The sequence below is a fragment of the Polypterus senegalus genome, chromosome 17, assembly GCF_016835505.1.
Source record: "Polypterus senegalus isolate Bchr_013 chromosome 17, ASM1683550v1, whole genome shotgun sequence".
NCBI lineage: Eukaryota > Metazoa > Chordata > Cladistia > Polypteriformes > Polypteridae > Polypterus > Polypterus senegalus.
Window position 1 is genome coordinate 96375738 of NC_053170.1, and position 27306 is coordinate 96403043.

Below are 27306 nucleotides of genomic sequence, written 5' to 3' on the forward strand. Positions count from 1 at the left end.
CGGGTTTGTGTGTAACCTGAAGGTTGCAAACTGGGACACTTCCAGAAGCCGTTGGCACCACAGGGCATACACCTGGACTATAACACTGGGGAAATTGGAGAAAATTGCCAAGAAAAGGAGTGAGGATGAGGACAATGAGAAAATCATTTAAACCACCACAGAGGTAAAAAGCAATATGTACATGGAAATAAAACAAATCATAAATCTAATATATAAAGCAGAGTCGATGTATATATGTGTGTTTGTTTGTTTGTTTGTTTGTCCGCCGGGCATCCGATCGCCACCAAACTGGGGATGGGGCTCCTTTGTGACCAGGAGGTGGTAATGGGGTAGGTTTGGTTCAGAAAAATGTTTGTGTTGAAGGGCAGGGCACCTTTCCACCAACACAATGTTCGGCACACGTCCCCATACTTATCATTGACAAGATGGCCGCACGTTGCAACAGACGTTCACTGCGGCGCCATCTAGCGGCACGTTTGGTCTCTGTGCGTCGCTCTTTACCCATGTTTCTTTAAATTGCCAAGAGATCGCGGAAGTGTCCAAGTAAAAGAAGGCTGACTGCTTTGATCGGGTGAAGGGGAACTGCCGTATGGATGTAAAACGTGAACGACCCACTGCACGTGACTGGCTAACACACCCGCTTTTCCGCGGGTCACTCTCCCACATGCACTGATAGCGCTGTATGTCATTCGCCAATGTCCGTTGTATGCAAGCATGTTTGAACAGAGACTCGCCTTAAAAAGACAGCATCCTTCCCTCACCATTTTCCCCAGACGCAGCACCGGCTGTATGTCACTTCTCTCTGGAGTTACCATCGCCAACGTCTGTTAGATGGCAGCACGGTTCAACACAGACGCTCCTTAGAAACAGAGCACCCCTCCCAGCCATTTTTCCCAGTACAGTTTCAGTGCTACTCTCTCTCACTGGCTTCCCGTATTTGTGGTACTATTTGCTCGTTTTCTGACTCACAGTACGATTTCAGTGTTGCTCTTTCTGACTGACTGGTGCTATTTGTTCGCTTTCCGACGTACTGTAAATAACGTAAATTCATCTCACTGTGGTGCTTAATCTGTACGTAATACCATGTAACACATTATATTTGTCCTGCTTTTCACCAACATACCCAAGACACCGAAAAAAAGACATAGAATTGGAAGGTCCACTTCAGATGCCACAGCAAAGTCTATTTCAAGGGCGTCTGAAACGCCACAGCAGACACAATCCAGAGTGGACGAACTTACAATAAAATGTCAATCAGAAAACTATTTGTTCTATTTCTATGTTGTGTTTCTTTCACCGGTTATAGATTCCGGGGCAACGCCGGGTACTCCTGCTAGTTCATAGATAAATATGATGGCAGGAACAATCATTATGGCACATGTAAACCATAAGGCACTTGGGTTCATCGCTTCTCCACGACGTTACCTCAAACAGCTGAGAGAAAAGAACCTTCCGAGGGGTCTCGTACTGTAAACGTCCAGAATTCATGGAAGCAACGATTCAAAGATAATCCACAGAAAGCCTGTTGGCTAACAAGGGACGAAAATCTGATTTCCTTTCTGTCAAGTGTGCACATACTGTACAAAGAAAAGCACAAATACTGTCAGTCTTCAAAGTTCATTTTCTATGCTGTGCAAAACTTTAAAAGCCCACCAAATTGGCACTCTTTCCAAATCAAGCCCCCACCCAAGTTGGGAGTGAAGCAGTTATCACTTTTATGGTTAAACGTGTATCATAAGGGAAGCTGCAGCGCCTTGTGATGGCAGCACGCCGGGTGAAGTGGGGCATCAAACGTGGCTGGCATACAGCAAGGGGCATTGCATCACACCATTATAAAACCCTGCTCTGCAAATACAGTAAGCTGGCGGATGTGCCAAGATACCGCAGTGGGGGGGTAGGATAGCAATTTAGTGTCATCAAAACTTTTAAGGTATATCAGGTTTTAGCTCCAGGGACAAGTGACGGACATCGGCAAAAAAACATTCTCTTTATAGAGGGGACACGACATTCATCAGGTCTTCTTCCCTTTGGAACCATCATGCTGGGAATTATCTGTCCATAGATTAAAAAAGAGTTAATGAAAGAGGGGACAGATGGGAGACCAAGGAAAAGCAAGGCTGGGATGCGATGTCAATAACAAGCATGAGAAGTAACCGCTGAAGAGGGTCGGAATTTAAGTGACAATCGGAGCTCATTAAACTCAAAAAGCGGATTCTGTTAACTTTGGCTTACAGCAGAAAGGAAACAGAAGCCAAGTCGGGACACAGCTGGAATAAGACACCATCGTGGCTCCCGATGACGGCACGTGGCCCACTGGTCTGCCAGATTAAACAGAAAACTGGAAATTCATGGACGCGAGTTTTCAAAGAGCTGGTAAGGAGCCCAATTCCTTCTGATTCATTTGGTGGATAGAGCCAAGACACATCTGATCTCGTTTTAGAGTTGCCCGCTAAATTTACCGCACGATTCCTAATGGAACACGTGAGTGCAAATGAAGGGGAGTGTTTAAACTCACGTTTGATGGGCTGGCAAAGTTTATTCTGCACTGGCAAAGTGAGGAATGACTAAAAAGAAAAAATGAAAAAAAAAAAAAGATTCAGAGGGATGACATCAACAATTAAAATGCGTAAAAGGACAGAGAAGGGAATGAGAAAGTTTAGAAAACGAATGGACGGACTCCCCTGGTTTTCTGGTCTGCTGTTCCTTGGCACAAACACGATGCCACGCGACTTGGGCTCTAGTTCGCTTGTGTTATGTCTGTCGCTACACAGCTCTGGATATAACAAAGGTAGCTCACATTTCAATATGAAGTATTAACAATCCGACATCACATTGGACCCAACCACAGTTTAGTAGTGGCGCTGTGCTTTCAGTCTGGCAGTGCAAAGATGATGGAGAGCCTGCTACGTTTTCATCTTGCCAAGGTTAGAAGAAGCGGAGCAAAGACCACAAGATGTCGGGCAAAAATAAAGAGAGGAAGAGCGTTCAGTACCTTACGCTCCTACATCCGTTTAAAAAGTTGACCAGGTTTCCACATGAAGAAATGCTCCCTGGTTCTCCATTTTAAAAATACCGTCTCCTTAGGCTCTTACTAGATGTCCCCAAGTGAGCGATTCACTGTTTGAACTGAAAGGAACCCCTGGCTCAGCTTTATCAGTGCCTGCTTGAGGTCACCATGCAGACAGACAAACTACCTTAAGCTGTCAGAGTAAGACTTGCCCTTCAATCCTTGCATGAGCAGCTGCCGCATCTCTTTTGTGGCATAGCGACCTGACCAGCAAGCAGTGTGCAGTCTAAAGGCCTCCTTCGTGAACTTCTCTATTTTATTTAAACCAATATACAGGGCGAGTCAAAATTATGTTAACACTAATGGATTCTTTTTATCTCAACCACACGTTTCCAGGTTAATGGGCAGGTCGTGGTGGACAACTGCCACGGCCTCCATACTCCCCTGACTTGACACACTGTGATTTCTGGTTATGGGGTATGGTGAAGGAGCATGTGGATAGCAGGAAAGTTTGTGATATCAATGACCTGAAGGGCAGAATACAGACCTATCCCCCATGAAATGCGTGTCCGGACTTTAAATGGTACTATTGCTCATTGGTTTGTGTGTGTTGAACATGATGGCGAACAGGTTGAGACATTCCTGTAAATCATCTTGCACATGTGAAGTACCTCTTGGAACCTCGGGTCACGAACGTCTCAGACCACGTACAAATCAGGTTACGACCAAAAAGTTCGCCAAACTTTTGCATCTGTTCACGACCACACACTCGGGTGACGAACAAGCCAGTTTCCCTTACGTACGAACCGTGTTCAGTCTTTCCTGTGCAGCGAGAGAGAGAGAGAGAGAGAGAGAGGGCTGGCCGCGTAAGGCCGAGAAGGCAGTTAAAGAATGCATTGGGCTTGTTTTTAAAGAGACTACTTCGAGCATTGTTTTAACCTCATTGTATTTAATGTAAAGACTTTTTTCTATTGGATTTTAACCTCCACTTCACTTCTGTTTACAGAGATCGCTTCATAGCATGCATTGTTGTAATGTTACTTTTCTTAGTTTTTTATTAAATTATGGATTTTTCAAATGGTCATGTTTTTCCCTGTGCTTAAAACTCATTTAAAAAAAGTGTTTACAGCAAACAGTTCGTCAGGCTGTAGCGTGAACTCCTACTTTTCTCTGTTCAAGGTTTTCTCAGCGTTATTCAATGTTTTTACATTTAGCTTACTATTACACTGTACATTCTATGGTATAATTATTTTTGTGCTTAAAAATCTTTAAAAATATATATATTTACATACAGTTTGTGCAGTCTGGAATGGATTAATTGTATTTACAAACAATACAATAGGGGAAATTACTTCGCGTCATGACCAAATCGGGTTATGACCAGTTTTGGAATGAATTACGGTCGTGACCCGAGGTTCCACTGCATGTTTTGTGAATAAATTGTTTCTGCCATTCAAATATTAACATAATTTTGATTCACCCTGTATTTTAATTGGGGCCAACGTATGTCGCGTCTCTGTTATGAGGGCACAGAATGTATGAGCTTTGGTGGCCGATTGTGCCAAAGGCAAGCCTCCATTCTTGAACTGTAATGTCTTGGATCCAGGTGCACCACGGGTGGCCTGGAGGCCTTTTTCAGCCCTCTGGTGCATGTCTCTCCGCCTACTGGTCAACTGCGAACACTAATGCTCCGTGGCTTAGGGTGGAATTGTTCAGTCGGCCAACGTAACCAAACGGTATGGCAGCGGTGGCAGTAATGGCTACAGTGAACGGTAACCCCTGTAGAGACAGTGACCTTCGAATTCCTCATAAGGCCACACATGCAGGGAGCTGAAGAAGAGAGAGTAGGCAGGGTGGACTGGTGGAGAAGAGTAGCAGGAGTGATTTGTGATAGAAGAGGACCTGCAAAAGTGAAAAGGAAGGTCTAGAAAACGGTAGTGAGACCAGCTATGTTGTATGGTTCGGAGACGGTGGGAATGACAAAAAGACAGGAGGCAGAGCAGGAAGTGGCAGAGTTGAAGATGCTACTATTTTCGCTCGGAGTAATAAGGGTAGACATGATTAGGAATGAGTACATCAGACGGACAACACAGGTATGAGAATGTGTTCACAAAGTGAGATCGAGACGGTTTGGGCACATGTACAAGGAGAGATGATGGGTACACCGGAGAACGTTGAGGATGGAACCGCCAGGCAAGAGGAAAAAAGGAAGGCCAAAGAGGAGGTTTATGGATGTGGCGAAGGAGGACATGAAGGCAGCCGGTGAACCAGAAAATGAGATAAAAGACAGGTGATAGATGGAGACAGATGATCCACTGTGGCGACCCCTAAATGGGAGCAGCCAAAAGAAGAAGATTGCATCTGGGACCACATATGAAAAGACCGGAGGGTAACAGGGTGCAAGATTCCAAGCCTCAAAAGTAAAATGAAGGTTTGATCAATTCTGACCTTCAGGCTGACTTGGACCTTCCGCTCGGTGCCAGAGCTTCTGGAAAAAACTCGTGGCGGTAGCAGCCAGGCGAATTGTATGCACCATAATGATGTAATTTTAGGTTGGGGGCACATCAACCTACCATTGGAGCTTTGTGCAATTCCTAAACAGGCAAGCTCAACTGACAATCCAAAAATCCAATTAATTCATCGGACACCCACATTCGGGCAAAAGGAAGGGGTTTAGAATACTGGCAGGAAGCTTCACAAAACGAAAGTTCATTATTTTAAGAGAATTTGTCACGTCACAATTTGAAAAGCAAAAACGGTCACAATTTTCCTCAATCAGAAACCATCAACAATGGTGAATGATGTAATGATATCCTTTACTTTTTATAAAGTGGGTACCTTTAATCATAACCTTTAAGTACTCTGGCAGAACTGGCACCTCCTGCTATTCCACCAGAAAGTTCATCTCACACTCAGTATTTATTAAAGATATTGACTGTCTCCTGTAAACACAAAAAAGTAAAATATGCAACACTCGTTCAACCATTAAGGTTGATGTACCATCCCAGAGAAACACAAGGCAAACCCCCCAGACTGGTGATCCACACCTTGGCAGCCAGATTAATACGAATTACACAGTTACAAACAATACAGAAGAATTAAGAAGACTCTTTCTCTACTAGTTCAGCGTTTTTGAATAAGCGCCAGTCTTATGTTTGACATTTTTCACATTTCTATCTATACATTTTTTGTAAAGCGACACCAGAGTGGGCATTCAGACTGAACACTCCTGGCTTTAAGGCACTTCTGGTTACATCGTCGCCCGCTTCCAGTTTTATACTAAGCACCAACTCCCCAAGTAATTCACCCTCTAGAAAACCTCAAGATCTGTTTTAATTGGCCATACTACAGGAGAAAACGTACAAATCACAGAAAACAGTGTAAATGTGCACATACTTGAGGGGTCTCGAGTCTACAGGCCAGTAAGGAAAACACCAAAAGTAAAAAAAAATAAAATAAAATAACAGGTGAATTAATGCCCCGTTAAAGGTCTGTAAGATTCCAGACAACCATATAAAGCCAGCCGTCTCCATCTGGAGGCAACTCAGAATGGACCTTAGTGTAAGTGGACAAAGGACCCCCATTTAAATTAACACCAGTGACTGTGACTAATTAAAGCTGAAAGTGCCACTAAAATGCCCCTTTACCACTTTGTGGCCTGCAGTGAGCTACAGTAGTGACAAATGACCTCATTCAGGACAAACATTACACAAATTCATTCAACTTCTCATTTGTTTAAGAAAGAGTGATACTGCTAGGCTATAAACTAAAACGTCTTTTTTTTTTTGTCTCCCTAAATGAAAAAGACACCACTTTTAGTGTGTTAATTCAAAATTACAATAAATCAAAATCTTTTCATTACAATATATTAAGATTCAGCATAAAACTATCAATTAGAATTACTCCCCTAACTAGTACACTGGAATTGTATTTCATTTTTATAATTAAAGGCTGCAAACTTGATTGACAAAGGACATGACTCCATCGTCCATTTCTTTTCGTCCGTCGCTGCTCTCCACAAATCGGAAAGATAAGAAGTGCCGACTCTCCATGCTGGGTCCCCCTCCCCCAAAACATCATGCTATAACTTTGATCCCAAAGTACTTTCGAAGTTGTTCAAGAAAGACAAATGTGAGGATCGTGTGTGGGACAAGTCGAATTGCAGCAGGAACAAAGCCCTGTAGTGAAGAGAAGTCAGAAAATAACGAAAGAAAAGCATAAAATATTTACTCTTCTATTCTATGACTAAAGCCGATGTCACATTACACGACTTCTGTCAAACTGCCAACTGCTCATTTTGCTGCTTGGGATGTCAGATTACGAAACTAGGAATCACAGGCTCATGTCAAACTTGTAGCAGCGTTTCTAAAAGTTGCCTACAACTCCCAGCAGCCCCGACAGAGCTACACTACTGGGCAAATTCAGAGGGTGCAGGGGTTGCTGGGAAGAAGGATAATTAAGCTGACTCTTCAAAAGGGAGCCAAAAAGACGCTGAGGAGATTGTGATCAACTGTAATCCACGGTGGTTGCCTTGTAAATTGTAGTATTTGTTTCTAAGCCTCACACACACACACAATTGGATTACAACTCAACCACTGTGGACTACACTTTCTATCTGGATGTATGTACCTCAGAGTGCCTGCTTATCTGTGTGATTTTGTCAAGGGTGGGTACCTCTTTGTCTGCAGAGCGCACCCAATCACACCAAATCTTCTCACTACAAATGGAACCTGGTAGGACAAAACTTTACATTTCTTTCAGAGGGCAGTTCACTGGGATTGTCATTCCAGACTCCATCGTCATCTGTGCCTGCTGTCCTGGACAGTTTTTGGACTTTATTGTTAAGTGTCTGTTGTTCTGTTCTGTTTCACGTATGTAAGTAATAATTGCCGGCGGGGAACCTGGGAGGACTTTTGCATACGTGCTGTGTATTTATTTTTTTCCTTCTTTATTAGTTGAATTTATACTTTATTATCTTTATTATGTTTAATAATTTATCAAGTCTTTGAATCACTTATCAATGTCTGTGTGCGTGTGAGTGTACGCCAGGTCAAGGCTGGGGGTGTTCCTCCAGTGGCCGTAATAAAATAAACAAATCTCGGTCTTTGGACAGTGTGAATCTTAGCGTCCTCGTGACCGCTACATGACTGTGTGAGAACTTTCCAGCACGGTTTCACATTTTGCAGGTATTGCAAGCTCCACCATTGTTTTGGACCGCCAATAACTGCTATTTTTATTACTTATTATTTGGCTGACACCTTCATCCCCTGTGACTTAGAATATCTGAGATACAACTAAATAAAGAAATGTATTTGTTTTTCCAATTGGAACAGAGGCAGGTGAAGAGACCAGCTTATGGTCACACAATATTAGTAAATGGACTTGAACCCACGACCTTGGGGTTGGATGTCCAAAGGTATTACCCACTATGCCACTGAGCCTGTGCCAAATCTTTGCAGTTATAGCAAGTTCAGCTGTAATCTTAAAACACCATTCTGTTGAGGTACATAAAACATGAGACATCAGACAGACGAGCCTCTCTTCTGTTTTTAAGGTCCAAAACACACACAATCCTTATTTATTACAAGGGGGCTTCACCACCCCTCCCCCCCAGGAATGCTATGCAAAAGCCACTGTTGTGAAGGGGGGGCTAAACGCATACTAAGGAGATGCGGACAGATCAACTGCTGTCTTGCTGCTGCCGAGCTGCATGTTCTGCTTGTCGCGCTGCGCGTCAATCATTTAAAAGCCTGTACAGCAGTTGTCCTTTTGTCTTACTGACTTGTCTCGTAGGACGTAAAAGTGTCTCTCGCGGGACGTAAAAGTGTCTTCCGAGAAGATCATGTCTCAACCCAAGATTTTTTTATTATAATAGAGGGGTATGGATTACACTTGCAGGTGGGCGATCATTGGTTGTCCGCTCTCACACGCACACAAGCCCGCCTCTGCGACTTAAGACTAAATCAAACTGGATTTGTCAGGGCTACTCGCAGACTGGTCTGACTGAGTTACTGGGCATGTCAGACTTGACAGCTGGAGTTCACTGGAGAATGCCACGACTGCCTGCTAAGATTACGCAAATGAAGTCCGTGACTGGAAATTGCTGGAAAAGTCGTGTGATGTGACATGGCCGTAACACATTACATTCATTGACAAATAAGTCAGAGTAATTCGGGGTGATGGTTTTACCTTATAAAAGGCCAAAGGTCCCAGTTTTCCTGTCTCCACTATGCAATGCATTACACCCTGAAAGGCAAAAAAAAAGCAGAAACACAGTCATGTATGGAAAAACCAGTGGCTACTGGTCAGAGTCAGCACTTCTAGAAACCCTAACTGTGTGCAACACAAACACGAACGTGGCCAAAGAAACATTTGCTCTATGAAGACTGTAGCATAACGTTAAAAATACAAACACTCATAATTTATACATAAACAGTAAAAATAGAATAATACCACATAGTGCGATGGTGTAAACACTGGTAATGTAATTGCTGCCAATCACAACAGGCCACAGGACCCGCTAAACCCCAATAACGTGTAAGGACCCTGCTAAGTCAGGGGCACCAAGAGAAGCCCAGGAACCTGGGGGACATTGGGAATCAGGCACTTATGTGGCAGCAATGAGGACATGTCAGGTAATAAATATCTCCCTGCTCTCCTCCAGATCTCTGAGGGAATGCCTGGCCACTTTGATAAGAGGGTGAGGGTCCGGGATTGTGTGGACACCTGGTGATACAAGTCATACTCCGAGTCGGGAGGTATAGCAGTGGCAAGGGTAGAAAGAGAGGCCAAAGAGAGAGAAATGTAGGCGGTGGCAAGCAGGAAGAGATAAACTGAGGTGGGCAAAGTGGGCCAAGCACCCTGCCTGGTAGACAGGAGTAACCTTAGTTTAATCAGGCCCAGAGGACTGCAAGGTTTATTTTTTTTACCTATCATTTGGTATCCTTACCACCTAAACACAATACTCTGTTTTTTCCTCCTCTTCTTCTTCTTCTTCTTTCAGCTGCTCCTGTTTGGGGTTGCCACAGTGAATCATCTGTTTCCATTTCTTCCTGTCCTCATCATTTTGCTCTGTCACACTCATCACCACATCCATAAACCTCCTCTTAGGCCTTCCTCTTCTTGGCAGCTCTGTCCTTAGCGCCCTTCTCCCTCCTCTGCACATGTCCAAACCAACACAATCTCGCTTCTCTGACTTTGTCTCCAAACTGTCCAACTTGAGCTGACCCTCTAATGTCCTCATTTCTACTGCTGTTCATCCTCGTCACACTTAATGCAAATCTTAGCATCTTTAACTCTGCCACCTCCAGCTCTGTCTCCTGTGCCATCTCCAGCCCTTACAACATAGCTGGTTTCACTACCGTCCTGTAGACCCTTCCCTTTCACTCTTGCTGGTACCCGTCTGACACAAATCACTCCTGACACTCTTCTCCACCCACACCATCCTGCCTGCACTCTCTTCTTCACCTCTCATCCGCACTCCCCATTACTCTGTACTGTTGATTCCAAGTATTTAAACTCATCCAGCTTCGCCAGCTCTACTCCCTGCGCCCTCACCATTCCTCTGACCTCCCTCTCATTCACACACATGTATTCTGTGTTGGTCTCACGGACCTTCACTCCTGTCCTCTCTAGAGCACATCTCAACCTCTCAATGGTCTGTTTGACAAACTCCCTACTCTCATTACAGATCACAATGTCATCCGCAAACCTCTTAGTCCACGGGGTCTCCTATCTAATCTCTAATGTACATCTTTGGGTATAATGGAGGAAGACAGCAGCACTAACCACGGCACCAATGTGTCTTTCCCATAAAGGCTCCACAACAAAGGGGGCTGTGACTTTCATACCACTTTAAGCCACACATGAGGAGTGGTGGCTCTGAGGCCAAGGATCTGCAGTGGTATCGGGGAGGTTTGTCAGATTCAAATTCCGCTACAGCCAGAAGGGATCCTACTCCATTGGACCCTTGAGCAAGGCCCTTAACCTGAAAGCTGCTCCAGGGGGTGCTGTACATTGGCTGACCCTGCTCTCTGATTCTCCAAAAGGGTTGTGTGAAAAGACTATTAATAAAGTTCATCAACATCAAAAATCTGTAGTGATTCCCTTTGCCGTTTGCATTCCTAGATGTTCTCCTCATTGTGTCTCCCTGGAGGAAGTTTGACATTTCTTCTCTAGATTGTCTTCGATGCACCTCAGAACAAATCTTCTGAACCTGTGTGTGTGTGTGAGGCATTTATGGAGTGGGGTCTTTGCTGCTCCATCTCCTGCCACATCATAACCCACAATTTCTCATTTTTACATTCACTTTCACAATGCATCTGCTAAGATGTAAAGGAGACCCGCATGTTATTAAATAAAAGCAGGCGTGTGTGAGCATCTTACCCGGTATTCCCCTTTGGAGTTCATCAGCCTGGTCTTCAAAACATCCAAAGGCTGGCAAAGGAAAGTGGCACAGCCACCCTGGAGGGAAACAAAAAAAAAAAAAAAAAAAGAAAACAAGCTTTATATGTTTTTATTTTCAGCTTGGGTGCTTTGAGTTTATTTTAGTCGAGGCCAGTCCTTACACGCTGCTGGTGCCTTATCAGTTTTGGACGCACTAACCCGACTCTGCTCTCCAGCAAGGTATGCAAAGTTGCCACACAACCTGTGGCGGGAAGGAGCGGCGGTGTAATGAAGCAGACACGTCACAGTCAGCCGCACAACAGCGGTGCAGTAGGCACATAAACGACAGAGTGAGCCGAGGTTGATTCTTTATGATTGGGAAATGGGATGAGCAGGATAGAAAATGGAGGAGTCTGCAAGGCGCGTGGATACAGTGGGGCAGCAGCTGGCTGCACTCAAAAACGCAGATCCTGCTTAAACGTGAAAATTAAAAATCAGTCCAGCAATGATGACGGCAAATTCTTACGTGCAGGTGCTAATCCAGTACAGCAATGTGAAAAAGTAAGTGCACCCCATGAAAGGGGTTTTTATTCTTCAAAACTTTGCTCGCCAACCCATTCCCCAATCCCCCCTGGCAGCGCTACACGCCGTTGTGAAGAGGGGGGCTGAACGCACCCCTAGGAGACGCAGTCGCTCCTCCGAAATCCCTCTAAAATGGTGACACAATGGGAAACAAATAGTCAAGTCAGTCATTATCCAACCCACTATATCCTAACACAGGGTTACGGGGGTCTGCTGGAGCCAATCCTAGCCAGCACAGGGCACAAGGCAGGAACAAACCCTGGGCACACCGCAGGGCACACACCCTAGGGACAATGTAGGATCGCCAAAGCCTCGCCAATGCCCCTAACCTGCATGTCTTTGGACTGTGGGAGGAAACCAGAGCACCCGGAGGAAACCCACACAGTCACGGGGAGAACATGCAAACTCCATGCAGGTCTCCTTACTGTGAGGCAGCAGCGCCACCGTGATGCCCGGGAAACAAATATTTTTTTTTTTTTACTTCCTCTTTGCACGATCAGTTGCTGGCTTGCTGCTGCCGTGCCGGGTGATCTGCATCTCGTGCGCCGCTTTGAACACTTAAAAGCCCGTACAGCAGCTGTCCTTTTGTCTCACTGCCTTGTCTCTCTCCTCCCCCAGACATCCTCAAACACTACACGATCTCTTTTCACTGTTCTGTTATTTCACCAAGTAATATCCATCCATCCATTATCCAACCCGCTATATCCAAATTTCAGGGTCACGGGGGTCTGCTGGAGCCAATCCCAGCCAACAGAGGGCGCAAGACAGGAAACACACCTCGGGCAGGGCGTCCGCTCACTGCAGGGCACACACACACACACAATCGCCAGTGCACCTAACCTGCATGTCTTTGGGAGGAAACCCACGCAGATACGGGGAGAACATGCAAACTCCACGCAGGGAGGACCTGGGTCTCCTAACTGCGAGGCAGCAGCGCTACCCACTGCACCACCATGCCACCCACACCGAGTAATATTTTCCACTTTTTTGCGCTAATGCGATCTTTACTATCATTTTTTTGAGACTTTCAAATTTTCCTACTTCCATTATCTCTAACCTGCTCTGCATGTGTATGGCGCCAACATTTTTGAATTCTTTACGACGTTCTACTTTGTCTTTTTCCAGCCCTGGACGTGGTTAAATCTCCTGGCACAAAGTCTAGTCTCATGGGACGGGCTGATTATTACTTTCCTTATTTTCAGAATTTGCTTGATTGTTCTTTTTTGCATTATTTTCTCTAAAAACGCTTTTGGGTCTGTTTTTCGACGCGCTGCTCTTTCTTCTTCGCTTAGTCGTTGACATGTCATCTAGAACGTAGGCATGTTTTTAAGAGCTGAGAACACAGGATGTGCGTCTGCCAAAAGCATTGCAACAACTGAGAGGTGAGATGACCGTGGTCTTGTTTGAAAATGGTTGTAAGTGAGGCATGACTTGCAAAAGTCTCCGTCTCACGGGTCGCGCTTCCAAAGGTTGCAAGTATGATGCGACTTGACCGCCTCACAGGACGTGAAAGCATCTCTCTTCAAAAGATCACGTCTCGTCTCGTCCCAAGATTCTTTTTTTTTTTTAATAATAGAAAGATATCTGGACACATCAAGTTTAGACCTTCATTTAAACAATATCTTTACATTACAGCAATCGATTCAAGGACACACTCAAGCACACACACAGCCATACACACCTTCCCCGGAGTCTTACTGACAGTTGCCACGTATCCTCAGCGGTGAATGGATATATGGGCAGGAAAAAAAAAAAAAACATGGTGGCAGCATTCAAGTATTTACAGAGATAATAAATGGGCATGGGAATCAAACTACAAGGCCACATCATTCACGATTGTGCCACCTTTCCAGTATATTTACCACTACATACGATAAAAACTGACTGAACATGCAAGCATAATTCCCGGCAGTACGCAGCTACAGAGTGCAGATGCCAAGCTGGGACGTGAATATTCTCCCCGTGTCTGTGACGTTTGCCCTCCAGGCATTTTGCCTTCTCCTCCCACATCTTAAAGACACGTGTGTTAGGTTTCATCTCTAAATTCACTAATAGCAAGGGTGGCATGACGGTGCCCTGCAACCGATCGGGGCTCCTTCTAGTGCTTGTTCCAGTCTTGTACTCAGTGCTACTGGGATAGCTAAACTGGATAAGTAAATTAGAAAATGGATTTAAATGAAAGCTCTCACTGAACAACACAGGCCCTGTTTCATTGTGACAGTTACAACCCGTCCAGCAATGACCCATTAAAATTAAATAAATAAATGCATTTCTATTTCTGCACGTCTTGATGTGTACGAATGTTAATACAACATTTCTAGAAGCCTCCAACGTTACATTTTGCTCAAAAACGCTCCTCCCTGCGGGTTTGAGGACACAGGTTTTTGGCAGATCCCGTTTGCCCCTATACAGTCTTCTCATTGCTGCTCATTTCCCCAGGCCTACTGCTTTGCACGCTGTTGCCTCATATGCACGAGATCCCTGGTGACACTGGGATGCCAGCTGCCTGCTAGCTGCCATCTTCTGCTATCGCCTGTCCAGCCTGTGACGACCCTTCTGCAGATTCCACTTCTATGTATTTTAGTCAGGCAGGCCCTTCGCTATTCCCCATTAAATAAGGTTCGCGTCAGGCCATCAATTTCCTGATTTAGTGTGCTTGACGTCTTTATATCGAACAGATCAAAAGCTGACCTTTAAGATACTAACTTGGACTTTTTACAGACTTTATGCCTCAGCTGGCTGTGCGTGGACTGTGACTGAGAGACCTCATAAGAGAACACGGTGCTGAAGCGGACGGTGATTTTCCTAACTTCTGTGTCACTTAAAGACGGATTATTTCTATAGATTGACAGACAGACAGAACTTTATTTGTCCCGTTGGAGAAATGTGGCATTCTAAGGTTACCAAAGCGTAACAGTTTCACCATCTGATGGAAATAAAAGTTGACTGTTTTATTCATATAATAAAGTAACTGGACTGGCACTGCTGGCGCTGGCTGATTCCAGCTGTATGCACGATGCTGACAGTATGGGCTGCAGCCCCCCAGTGACCTTCAGTGAATTCAGGAAGAGTGCAAACGGATCTCTCACGGACAGCTTTTTACGTATTTTGAGGGTATATCAAAAAATAAAGGCAATTTAAAAATTATGCAGTAGCCGCAACGGATAGAATTGGACACAATAGAAAGTGTCATAATCTCTCCCTCTATATAAATTCCAACATTTGTCTGTCTGTCCGCTTTTCACAGGAGAACTACTTAACAGATTTAGATCGGGTTTTTTATCTATAATTTGCTTGAACATTCCGGTTGAATTTGTGACTTCTCTCTTCATGCTCTGTATCGTAGTTCGCTTGCGGTACCGATTTATTTCCGCAAATCCGAGAGACACGCAGTGGGCCGAGGCCCTCCTCACTCACACGTCAGCCTCAGGGCATATCTTACATCTGCTTACCTAGCAAACAACAGAACTATAATTTGCTTGAACATTCTGGTTGATTTTGCGACTCCTCTCATCGCACTAAGATTCAGAGTTCACTTGCACTAATCCAAGAGAAAGGCAGCAAGACGTCAAGAGTGGGGAGCCGGGCAGGGCCCCCCTCACTGTCCTGTTTCACTAATACGCGGGCAAAGCCGCGGGGCTCGGCTAGTACACAATATAAAGAATCACATGTAGGAAGTAAAAAATGTGAGGTTTGAATACACAATGGGAGGTCTGAAAATTGAAAGTACACCTTATAAGGATTCAGGAGTCGTAGTGGACTCTACGCTATCTACTGACAGACAGTGTTCAGAAGCCATTAAGGAGGGTAACAGAATGTCAGGTTATACAGCGCCTTGATGTATGGAGTACAAGTCATTGGAGGTTCTACTCAAGCTTTATAACACACTGGTGAGGCCTCATCTGGAGTCCTGTGTGCAGTTTGGGTCTCCAGGCTACAAAAAGGACATAACAGCACTGGAGAAGGTCCAGAGATGAGCGACTAGGCTGATTTCAGGGGTACAAAGGATGAGTTATTAGGAAAGATTAAAAGAGCTGAGCTTTTACAGGAGATTAAGAAGAGAACTGACTGAAGTGTTTAAAATTATGAAGGGAATCTGTCCAGTGGCTCGACACGGTGACTTTAAAATGAGTTCATCAAGAACACAGCTGGAAAATTGTGAAGGGGAAATTTCACACAAACATTTGGACATTTTTTCTTTACACAGAGATCTATAGACACTTGAAATAAGTGACCAAGTAGTGTAGTAGATAGACAGCAGGACTCTAGGGACCATCAAAACTTGACTTGAGGTTATTTTGGAAGAATTAGTGGACAGGACTGGCAGGTTTTGTTAGACTGAATGGCCTGTTCTCGAACAGATTGTTCTAATGTTCTAACACGTTCGCGGTGGATTAAACACATGCCGTGTGTCGTGAAAAGATGAAATAAAATAATAAAAATGTTCAAGATGCGCAACAAAAGCAGGAGAGAGATCTTAAGAAAGAGCAGGACAGCAGGCTGAAGTGGTATGGATCAGTGACGAGGAGAGACAATGAACATGTGGGCAAAAGACTGATGGGAGTGGAAGTCCAAAGTGGAGGTGGACAGGCAAAGTAAAAGAAGAAGTCTTGACTGGAGGAGGTCCAGAACTGAACCGAGCTGTATGGAGAAGGTTGATCAAGGAAATTGACCCCACAAAGAAGTTGGAAAAGAAAAGGAAGATGAAGAACTGGTGCATTGTAACTAAATTATCTCTAATTTTTAGGTTAAGAGTTGTATTATTGGAAGAGCATCGATTTCTGATCAATTTTAAGAACATTTTTATTATTTATATTTTTTGCTACACATGGCATGTTTTGATCTATAGTAATATTCCAAGTCAGTTGCTCTCTCTGTAGATGAACTGCAAGCACCCAGTAATTATAGCCAGCATTAACTGCTCCGTACGATCGTTTACTTGTGACAGCACAGTCAGGCCTCGGCCTGCTCAGTGTCCCATTCCGATGGCTCCAAAGGCAGCATTTCCTTTTAGAAAACAAATAATAAAGTAGCCAACCGTGACGGGGCCTTTCACACCATGACCTCCTCCACCTTGCACACACATGACCTCCTATACCCGCTCATGACGAGACAAGACAACAGCCTGCCCGCCACCCAACTGCTGCACACCTCCGTTTACTGACCTTAGGACGCAGTCAAAGCTGTTGTATCTTCCAGTCCATAATGTGCAGTGAAAAAGTTTCAAGCAAATTCAGCCTCCGCCACTCGAGTTTCGTTTATGGTGAACGTTAAGAAATTTGACGCACGAGAGATCGTTCCGTCCAGTTGTCGCTCATTTGTTCAGCTAACAGCTAAGCTGTCACCTCTGCTCATCCAGATCCTTCTTGAAGGTTGTCAGGGTTTCTAATTGGACGACGTGGCTTGGTAGTCTATTCCAGATTCCCACAGCTCTTCGAGTAAAGACCTCCTGTGTGGCGCTTTTGCTTCTTTTGCACTGGTGTCCTCGAGTACGCGATTTACCGGGAAGTTTAAAGAATTCTGCTGGCGCTACTTTGTCAATGTCTCTGAACGACTGCACCCCAGTGAATATGGACAGGCCCCCTAAACAAAGACTGCGACAGTAGCCACGCTATGGCGCCCCTGAACACGATTCAAATTGGCAAAGTGAGCAAAAATGAATGGACCATTAAAGAGCTACTTTGAAATTCCGTGATTATTTGTAACCAAAATTAAGGGTGCACTCGCACTTGCAATTCGTTCCGTACCTGAGTACGTCTGTCCACATGTAATACCCCTCCAAAAGTCAATTTTGTTTGATTAGAGTGATTGCTGTGTGCCAGGCCAACAGTACCATGCCTTGAATGTGGTGGTCCCAAGCACAATTCAGTAGGATTCGGGAACAGTGTGATCGCTGAACGTGCCCGAGAATGGGTCACAGACATGATGTCACTGAATTGACGTCATTTCATTCGATAACAGGTGTTTATTCTCTCCTCACAGATTAACGTGAATTATAGTTGGCAAGAAAATCTGCAAATTCTTACTTTAACATCTTTTGTTTCCGTAAAAATCTTCTCGGTGCAGCATGATTAACATTAAACTGCTGTAAATAAATCTGTAAGAAGGTACAGCGTCATCCTGCCCTACACGACGAAGGGAACTTATTTTGACGTGCACACTGTCACTCCGTATTCGGATCTTGTTTTGGTTTTACACAAAGTCGCAAGGTGATGAGTGGCAGGCCAGCAGGGGGCAGTAGGGAGTCAGTATTAAGTTTGCTCAGGCACAGTAGGGAAGAAACGGGCCTAGTGCGAGTACAGCCCCCCAAGGTTAAGCAGAGGACCGCTCCCCAAAAACACTTACCGCAATAAAACTGGAAAGGAAGTGGGTGAAGATATTATCCGACAGGAAACCCGTGCTCAGAACGAGCTGCTTAGCTTGGTCGTAGCAGGCCAGCTGTAAAGAGAAAGCATCAGCAGACTCAGAGCTCCAATTCCTGCTCTCCTGGTCCATGCCGTCTACACCGTCGGACAAGAAAGGTGTATTCAGCACTTCCAGGATTGGCACAATTGCAGTATTATTGGCTAAAAATGGCTTTCACCCTTTGATGTATGCCCTTTAGTAGAACATGCGGCGGGATCAGGAAGTATTCAGACCCCTTCACTTCCTGCATGCTTTATTTGGTTGTAGATTTGGTTTTAAATGCCCATAAATCTACACTACATAACACGTAACGACAAAGTGAGCAGGTGTGTTCAGATAGTCAAAAAAAACTGAAATCTCTCCTTCATACAAGTATTCTGACCCTTCACTGTGGCACTTCACTTGGATGGGAGACCATCTTGGAAAAGCTTGGGTGGCTGCTGGAAGAGGTGTTGGCGAGGCCAGCAGGGGGCACTTACTCTGTGGTCTGAATGTGGACACCAATGCCCCAGTGCGGTGACGGGGACAACCAACTCAAGTCAAGTCAAGTTGGGGAGCATGCACTGCTACAGCGCGTTGCCGCAAACAACTGGGGATCCCCCCAGGCAGACGTACGGTCCAGACCCACCATCAGGAAATGACCTTCTATCTGCCACAGCCGTGTGTTACGTGGGCGACTCCTTGGTCCGGTCCAGCCACTCGGGGTCCCCAACAATGAGAATCTTACAAGCTGGATCACCCTCGGGGAAACGCGCCATGTGGCCATAATGCCATAACTGAAGCTCCCTCACAATGCAGGTCATGTGCCTCATTCGGGACTCCGTGAGCAACACAAAGTCAAACCAGCGGGACCCAAGTATTTTCCAGAGAGACACACATGAAGGAGTCCAGTCTTCGTCTCAGGTCACTGGATAGCGTCCATGTCTCACAACCATATAGCAAGACAGGAAGCACCAGGACTCTAAAGACATGGGAACACCGTGCTGTAAAAATGGCGACATCCTTTGGGTGAGACATAAAGCTGAGGCCCTGACTCTCTCTGGTCATTAAAGATCCCTGGGCATCCATAGTAAAGAGTAGGGTGTATCCCAGTGTCCTGGTTAAATTGCCCACCACGGCCCCCTAATCATCCTCTGTCTACCTAACAGCTCATGTGTGGTGAGCATACTGGTCCAAAAATGGCTGCCATTGCATCATCCAGGTGGGCACTGCACATTAGTGGCTCCTCACTCTTGATGTAAAGCACTTTGAGTAGTGAGAAAAGCGCTAAATAAACGTAAGGAATTATTAGTACTGTGTTACTCTTTCTATAGCCACATGCTCGATTGAAAGCCTTTTGACTTTATTTCAATTCATGAAGTTCATGCATAAGAAACTTTGAATAGTTTTTTAATATTACAGAAGGATTTTCACAATCAAATGTATGATTTGGAGGATGGAGGTGGGCTATCAATCCTGCTTCAGGTAGTAGGCAGGAAACAGTCCAGGACAGACCCCTACAGGGTCCCCTTACAGCAACACCAGGGTAGTTTTTTTTGTTCTTTATTTCGCCTTATACGATTTCTTGTATTAAGAATTTGTTCGTTTTCGCCTACCCCTTGGGGTCAGAGACCAGGGTCAGCCATTGTACAGAATCCCTGGAGCAATTCGCAGGTTAAGGGCCTTTGCTCAAGGGCCCAGCATAGTAGGATCCCCTTTGGAAGTAACAAGGATTCAAACTGGCAGCCTTCTAGCTACCAGTGCAGATCCTTAGTCTCAAGAGCCACCACTCTGTTAAGAATCTGCCCAAAAAATTCACACAAAAGTCTTTGGGATGTACAATATAAAGTACATATAAAATTATTATATACAGTATACCATTTTTTTTTTTTTTTGCCTAGAAAGACATCACATCTTACCTGCCCTACTGTGACCAGAGCCCCTCGACTAGATGCCATGGTGGCTCCAGAAAAAAGTTTCCTTAATCCCTCTGGAAGAAGAAAAAGAAGACATGTTGCAGTTTTAGGATACGTCCCACGGGTCAAAGGCCACAGTACAGCTCAGTTCAATTAGTTCTAATAAGGTACACTTCATTTTTGAGCAAAGCGTGTTGTACAATAATCACAAATATATGAAACAAAGAAAAGTAACATAAACAAAAAACATAATGCTGAAAGAGTGAAACATGAAGCACCTTGTAGACACATACTAGTTGTGTTAACCGGCTTCACTTGGCCAATCAGAGTATGTCGCGGAGGACTTTTCTGTAGACATTATTTGTATTGTGTCCCCCCCTGTCACCAAACAGGGGCCAATATTATTAGTTGACTGGAGCCCCTTAACTCTTTCAGGGCTGATGTCGACTTTTGTTGAAATTCAGGGGCAGAGGACGGTAATCAGCTGTAAACTATCAATCAATCAATCAATCAACATTTATTTATATAGCACATATTCATACAAAAAAATGTAGCTCAAAGTGCTTTACAAAATGAATAGAGAAATAGAAGACACAATAAAAAATAAACATAAGTCAACATTAATTAACATAGAATAAGAGTAAGGTCCGATGGCCAAGGTGGACAGAAAAAACAAAAAAAACTCCAAAGGCTGGAGAAAAAAATAAAATCTGTAAAGGGTTCCAGACCAAGAGAACTACAACAAAACTTGTTGTTACGTTATAGTTTGACTTTCCTTTGCTAGACGGAAAGTTAGCTTTGTTGATTTGACCTCGGTTCCCATGTGCTTGCATGAGTAGTGAAGAGCAAACAACGTTTGCAAAATGGCATTGACATCGAACGAGAAACCAAAGTGAATGCGCAAAGGAACATACTCAGTGGACAACGCTTTGCATGTTATCGCTGAATCGGACTCTGGCTTGTCGGACTCCAGAATTGATGGAGATGGAGATCAAAAACGAAAGTGAGGTACCAGCATCAGCTGATTGTGGTGCTGAACACACTTGTGTAGCTGATGTCCTACAGCAATGTTCACCTGGGAGGATCGCCACTTATGATGACAAGCCGTACAAAACCAGATTGCTTCACACTGCGACTGCCACCACCACACACCTGCTCCGCAAAGACAGCCAGCCCGCCACACATTCCTGCTGGCCATCGAGCCGCCCCCACGCAGCTCCTGTTGCCAGAGACGCCAACAGCAGCCACAGCACGCAGCAACAGACATTTTATGTTAAATTTATATGTGAAAACATTGCTTTGTGTGCTTTTCAGAAAATCAGGTTTTTTTGGTAAAAATATTTAGCCCTTAAAGAGTTCAATTAAAACATGAAGTAAAACATTCCTGTCGTAGGTCACTTCCTGCTTTTCCCAGTGACTCGGCTTCTGTAGCTGGCCAATGCAAAGCGCTGTTATAGAAGAAACTGTGTTCTTTGGAATTCAAACTGGTATTTAGTAGGAATAATGGGTATAAATATATGCCACCCCGTGGCAGGTCCTGTCGGCTTCCATTAGATCTGAACGTATCTCTTTGACATGTAATCTTGTTTAGATCGCTAGCCACTGAATCGTCATTTACATTACCTTCGTACAAACCAAGGTTATTATAGTTTTGCCTTTTTATATTAGTTTTTATTTCTATATTTTTTCTGACCTTACTTGGAAATTCAGTTTAGTTTTAGTTTTCCTTCATCGTGTATTTTTAGTTTTAGTTTAGTTTTTATTTCCCAAAGACATTTCTATTTTATTTTTATATCTATTAGTTTTAGTTTTAGTAATTATGGCATGGAGTGCCTAAGGAGTTTAGTTTTGTATCACAATCAGACAGAACTGTACACTTAACGGATTTGGATACGAGTTTAATGTTAGTGGAAGCTTACTGCACTACATGGTTTACTATCTGGTTTTGCTTTTGGCTGATAAAAACAAGCATAATCAAAACTAGATAATGAACATGAACAATTATACACAATTTTATAATTTTAAAAATATTTTCTCATGAAAATCATGGGGGCTTAGGAAGAACAGGGCTTTTAGACTTGAATCATTGTGCAAACCCCACCTAGCTGTATTGAGGGAAACAAAGAAAAACAAGCATGTAGTGTCAAGGTTAGGGGCAGTGAGACTTGAATAGCCCACCATAAAGGACAGTAGACCCATAATGAACAGAGCAAGAGCAGGTAATAGGAGTACGGACAGGCATAAAACGACAGAGACAGCATCTGAGATTAAGAATAATATATACATTATCTAAAGGCAGGAAAAATCTCTGGTGTGAAATATGAATGATAAGGCTGATGTTAAGAACATAAAGAATATGATATTTCATGATATATCTGTTTTGAGAGAGAGAGAGAAAAACATTGAAAAAGGGAGACAAATATTTTAAAATATAATTCTGCTAACGGATTACTTTCACAGTATCAGGTATTTTGAGTTGTGACTATGAACTAAAAAAGATAAATTAATAACAACCCATTAGTATGTTTAGTTTTTCATCACTTGGCAGACTCTCTTCACCTACCTACCTTTGCTTGTATCGCTTCACTGTTAAACGATGTTTTTAAAGCAAAAGTGATTGGTCAGTATGGAAGACGAATGTTCTCTTCGTTCCCTTGTACTAATTCATGTCTGAGAAGTAAGCTTTACTAAACCTTGTAAAAGCATGCTTTGTTTTAGCAAACAGAAAAATGTTTGTGCAAAGGACTCGAGGTCTAAGCATTCCACACATGAGTCTGCCTTATCACGTTTTCCTTTAGCTTACATCTGAACGCCATAACAAAAGGGGCCAAGAATTCAAGTTGCATAAGGGGCGTTAAAGGGGCTCAAGGATTGTGTATAATAAATGTTGACTGTTACATTTCATAACGATATTAAATTACGCATTCTAGGGGTATAAAAACTTGCCCCACCCAACAGACGGGGTTCACAAGAGCCCCGATGCTGTCATGTATATTTGATTGTCTGCTTTTCTGAAACTCTTCTCACTGTGACTCTGAAAAAATAAAGCTGCTTTATAACTACACCTGCTGTCTAGTCTGAAGTCTTCATCCACATCAGCAACAATATGCTGATCTTGTATGATGACCTAGTCAGTCTCTCGATCAGTGCCATTTTATTTTCAAAAACCAGGAGTGGTCTCCCCTCGACTTTCTCGTATACTCAGATATGGGGATGGATATTTGAGGAGTAAACCACAAGATCAGGATTATATTTTTATATTATGTACACTAATGAACCATCGACAACAAATCAAATCAAATCACTTTTATAATAACTGTTCAATATATTATTAAAGTTGAATAAATTGGACTCTGCAGCTGCATGAATAAGAAAAAAAAACAACAACTGAGTATGTGTTCAGGTAAAGTACCACTTCCGGGTGATGGATTTGGCCCAAAAGTTAATACAGATCTACAGTTGGAGTAACAACCACATGCCGAATTTCATCCATCTATCTAGTTGCATTTTTGAGTTATTGTGTTTACACACACACAATTCCAAAAAATGGTATTTTTGGATACTGGGAGGTCTGTAACGTCAAGATTCATCAAAATATCGAGGTCAAATTTATTCATGATTACTATACTTCGCACAGGAGAAATCGTTTTTACTTTCTCATAGACGAAGTGGCAGGTGAATTGCTGTCAACAAAAAAGCAGTCACCTGAGAAATAAACTGAAACGTTACTCTCTCATGATTTTTCTGTCCTTTTAAGGCGACCGACTTTTAAGTTGACCACTTCTTAAGGCAATTCAATATGTCGATCAATTTGATATTTTATACAAACTCATTAATTTGGTTATATTGCATTTGAGCGGTATTACTTTACTACTCGTAGTTTCTGTTATTTTTGTGATGAAATTTCAACTTTTTTTCTATATTGAGGTCGCCCTTTTGAACCCCCTGATATTTAATACGCGGTGAGGCATTTGTACTCCATCAACATTAATTATTTCCAGAGACATAATTTTGTCTATTTTTCCAGCGCATCGCGCACAAAAGCAAGGGAACGATTGGAGCACCAGAACTCTGCTCACATCATGTCGCTTCGTACCGCAAGCTGCAAGTAGTAAGTCTGTGATAAGCGGAATACCGCTACGCTCTCCACTCACGGAACGGAAGGACAATCCCGACCGCTTTTATATAGTAAGAAAGGAGAAGAAGAAATCGCACAGTCTGGAGTAGAAAATCATCTTTTACCTGGAAAAACAAAACTACAAATCCCATCATGCATTGCAAAATGGACGGGGCGTGTGTGAAATTCCGCGCCTGCGTAGCACTCACGGGACGGAAGGACAATCCCGACCGCTTTTATATAGTAAGATGGTAAAGATTTTGTGCACCAGCACATTCTGGTTTCTACCGTTTGAATTACATCTTGATACACAACAAGCGCAAATGAAAGGCGGCACGTAAATCGCTTTGTATTTCACACACTTTACACACCCGCATTCAGCTTGCTCTGTCACCGCAAATGCGGTTTGAACACCCGCCCTCCATCCAGTGAGCGGTGGCTGGTGATGAATATACGCTGGTGGCTTGTGGTGGATGACTTTCTGTTTTAGAGTTAAAACTTACAAGGGTTACAGACTAACAGCAAGAATATTCATTCAAAAACTAAAAATATTTGAGTAAATTCTTATTTTATTTCAGTTAGTCTTTCCAGGCACTTTAGTAGTTTTGTTTAGTTTTTCATTTCAGTTTTGTTAATTATTTTATTTCAGTTTACGAAAATGTTTTTTTAATAATAGTTTCAGTGTTGATTTTAGTTTTCGTTAACTATAATAACCTTGGTACAAACGGCATCGAGGTTTACAGGCCGCACATTAACACGGCCTACGGTTATAAGCTGAACATTTTAAGTGCTGCACAGATAAGAGCAGGTGAAAAGAAATAATATTACAGAGTTGCATACAACACCCACCCCCTCTGTGTTCTGTCCATGAAGCGTTTAAACTGACCAAGATGGGCTGTCACTCCCAACTTGTGTTGTACTCTGGGCTTGAGGTGGGCCGGCATTTCCCTGTTAATGCATTGCAAACCGCTCCAAAGGGACAGCATAATTCACAATACTGTGTGTATTTTACCAGCTCACAAACCCCCCCGTTCTATGACGTTCATGTATATAAAAGAGTGCTCGACCACCCAAGCCGGCTTGAATTTGTATGCCATTTACACCTCATCGTGAGGAGTAAGGAGAAGCCGACAGAGCAGGGGGCTACCTAGTGTACCCAAGAAGGCCACCTTGTCCCCACGTCTTCTCCGAGTTTCGCCCCTGACACCTAATCAAAGCACCGTGATGTCCCTACACTGATGGATTAAAGGCCAGAAGTCCACATGACCGTCATCATCAAGTTCTTCCATGTGAACCCTGAATACAATGAGGACTGATTGTGAGGTCATTTACGTTAGGTAGAAGGCCTAGAGGGGGCTGGGTGGTCTCAGAACACCTGCATATTCAATTTTTTTTCTCCAGCCGTCTGGAGTTTTTTTCCGTCCTCCCCAGGCAACAGACCTTACTTTTATTCTATGTTAATTAGTGTTCCCTAATACTATTTTCTTTGTATTTATTTGGTCTTTTTTCACTTTCTTCATCATGTAAAGCACTTTAAGCTCCATCATTTGTATGAAAATCCATCCACCCATCCATTATCCAACCCGCTAAATCCTAACTACAGGGTCACGGGGGTCTGCTGAAGCCAATCCCAGCCAACACAGAGCACAAGGCAAGAAACAAACCCCGGGCAGGGCGCCATCCACTACATGGCACTCACTAGGGACAATTTAGGATCACCAATCCACCTAATTGGACTGTGGGAGGAAACCCACGCAGACACGGAGAGAACATGCAAACTCCACGCAGGGAAGCGAACCCAGGTCCCCTAACTACAAGGTGGCAGCGCTACCCACTGCGCCTCCGTGCTGCCCTTGTATGAAAATGTACTATAGAAATAAATGTTGTTGTTGTTTCGCGTTTTCCACGCCACTTGCCACCTCGTCCCTTTTCTTCCCGCAGTCCATCAAGTCAGAAGTGTGACCTTAAAGGAGTCGCCGGTTCACTTGGACATATTGAAAAAAATGACACGGAAATAATAGGAGGATTTTTCTGTGCTTGTGAAGTGCAGGAGAGGTCAAATAGAAAAAAAACATTCTGTAAAGTTATTTTTATTAGTTAGCCTGGCAGTGTCAAAAAGCCGGCGTGTTAAGGGAAAGAAAAAAACCCCACAGGAGGTACCGGGAGCTACACTGCTTGCCGGTGCCATTATTGTAAGCATCGATTAACCCAACAAATGGAACTCGGATTGTGGCTAAAACTAACAGGCATCTTGCGTAAGGCTGCCATTAGAGTCATGTCATTAAATCAAAATTTGTAAAAATGTTTCACACCTTCTGTTTTAAAAGATGCCCCCTAAATGCCAAGAATTTCATCGCCTGTTCCCCTTATTAAGTTAATATTTGACTGGGTTGAAAATGACGACAGGATGATAACCTCGCATAAAATAAAATAAAACACTGCCTCTCTCTGGCCCACTGAGCCATTTCTCCTTACCTTCTCTCCAGACCCTGAACATCCCATCCAGTGCGTGAGCGTAGCTGGAAAAAAAAAAAAAACAAAAATGGAGCATTAAAAGGCCACCGCGAGCTTCAGATCACGAGCCAAACCTTCAGCGAGATTCTTGGACGCCGTGCCTGCATTGCTCATGTGTTAGAGCCGTCTTTCCTTGTGGTCTCATATCAGGTGTGCCTTGAAACCTCTGGGGGGAAAAAAAAAAAAAACGTGCAGCAAAGCCATGGAAGTAAAAATAAAAACAATTCCGATTTTTTCATAGCCCGACAAAGCAGTGAGGCAAAGATCCAAGAGGAAGCGAGTCAGTGTCTCAGTATGAAGAGCAAGGATGTGCTGATGGTAACGATTAAACCTTTGCTATCTGCTTTAGGCAGAGTGGTGGCCCTGAGGCTAGCGATCCGCACTGGCAATCGGAAGGTGGA

The 27306-nt window shown here is 43.7% G+C and overlaps 1 protein-coding gene across 1 annotated transcript in view; it reads right to left on the reverse strand.

The window, feature by feature from the left end:
* Positions 1 to 6165: 6165 nt before the first annotated feature.
* The window catches only part of LOC120517428 (mitochondrial dicarboxylate carrier-like), a 64278-nt gene continuing 43137 nt past the window's right edge, over positions 6166 to 27306 (reverse strand). The window contains exons 6-11 of the mRNA XM_039739755.1: positions 26867 to 26910; positions 20278 to 20348; positions 18320 to 18412; positions 11393 to 11470; positions 9197 to 9253; positions 6166 to 7185 (exon numbers count right to left, since the gene is read on the reverse strand). Of these exons, the coding sequence (XP_039595689.1) occupies positions 7084 to 7185; positions 9197 to 9253; positions 11393 to 11470; positions 18320 to 18412; positions 20278 to 20348; positions 26867 to 26910 (445 nt within the window). The 3' untranslated portion in view covers positions 6166 to 7083. The remainder of the gene's footprint in view (positions 7186 to 9196; positions 9254 to 11392; positions 11471 to 18319; positions 18413 to 20277; positions 20349 to 26866; positions 26911 to 27306) is intronic.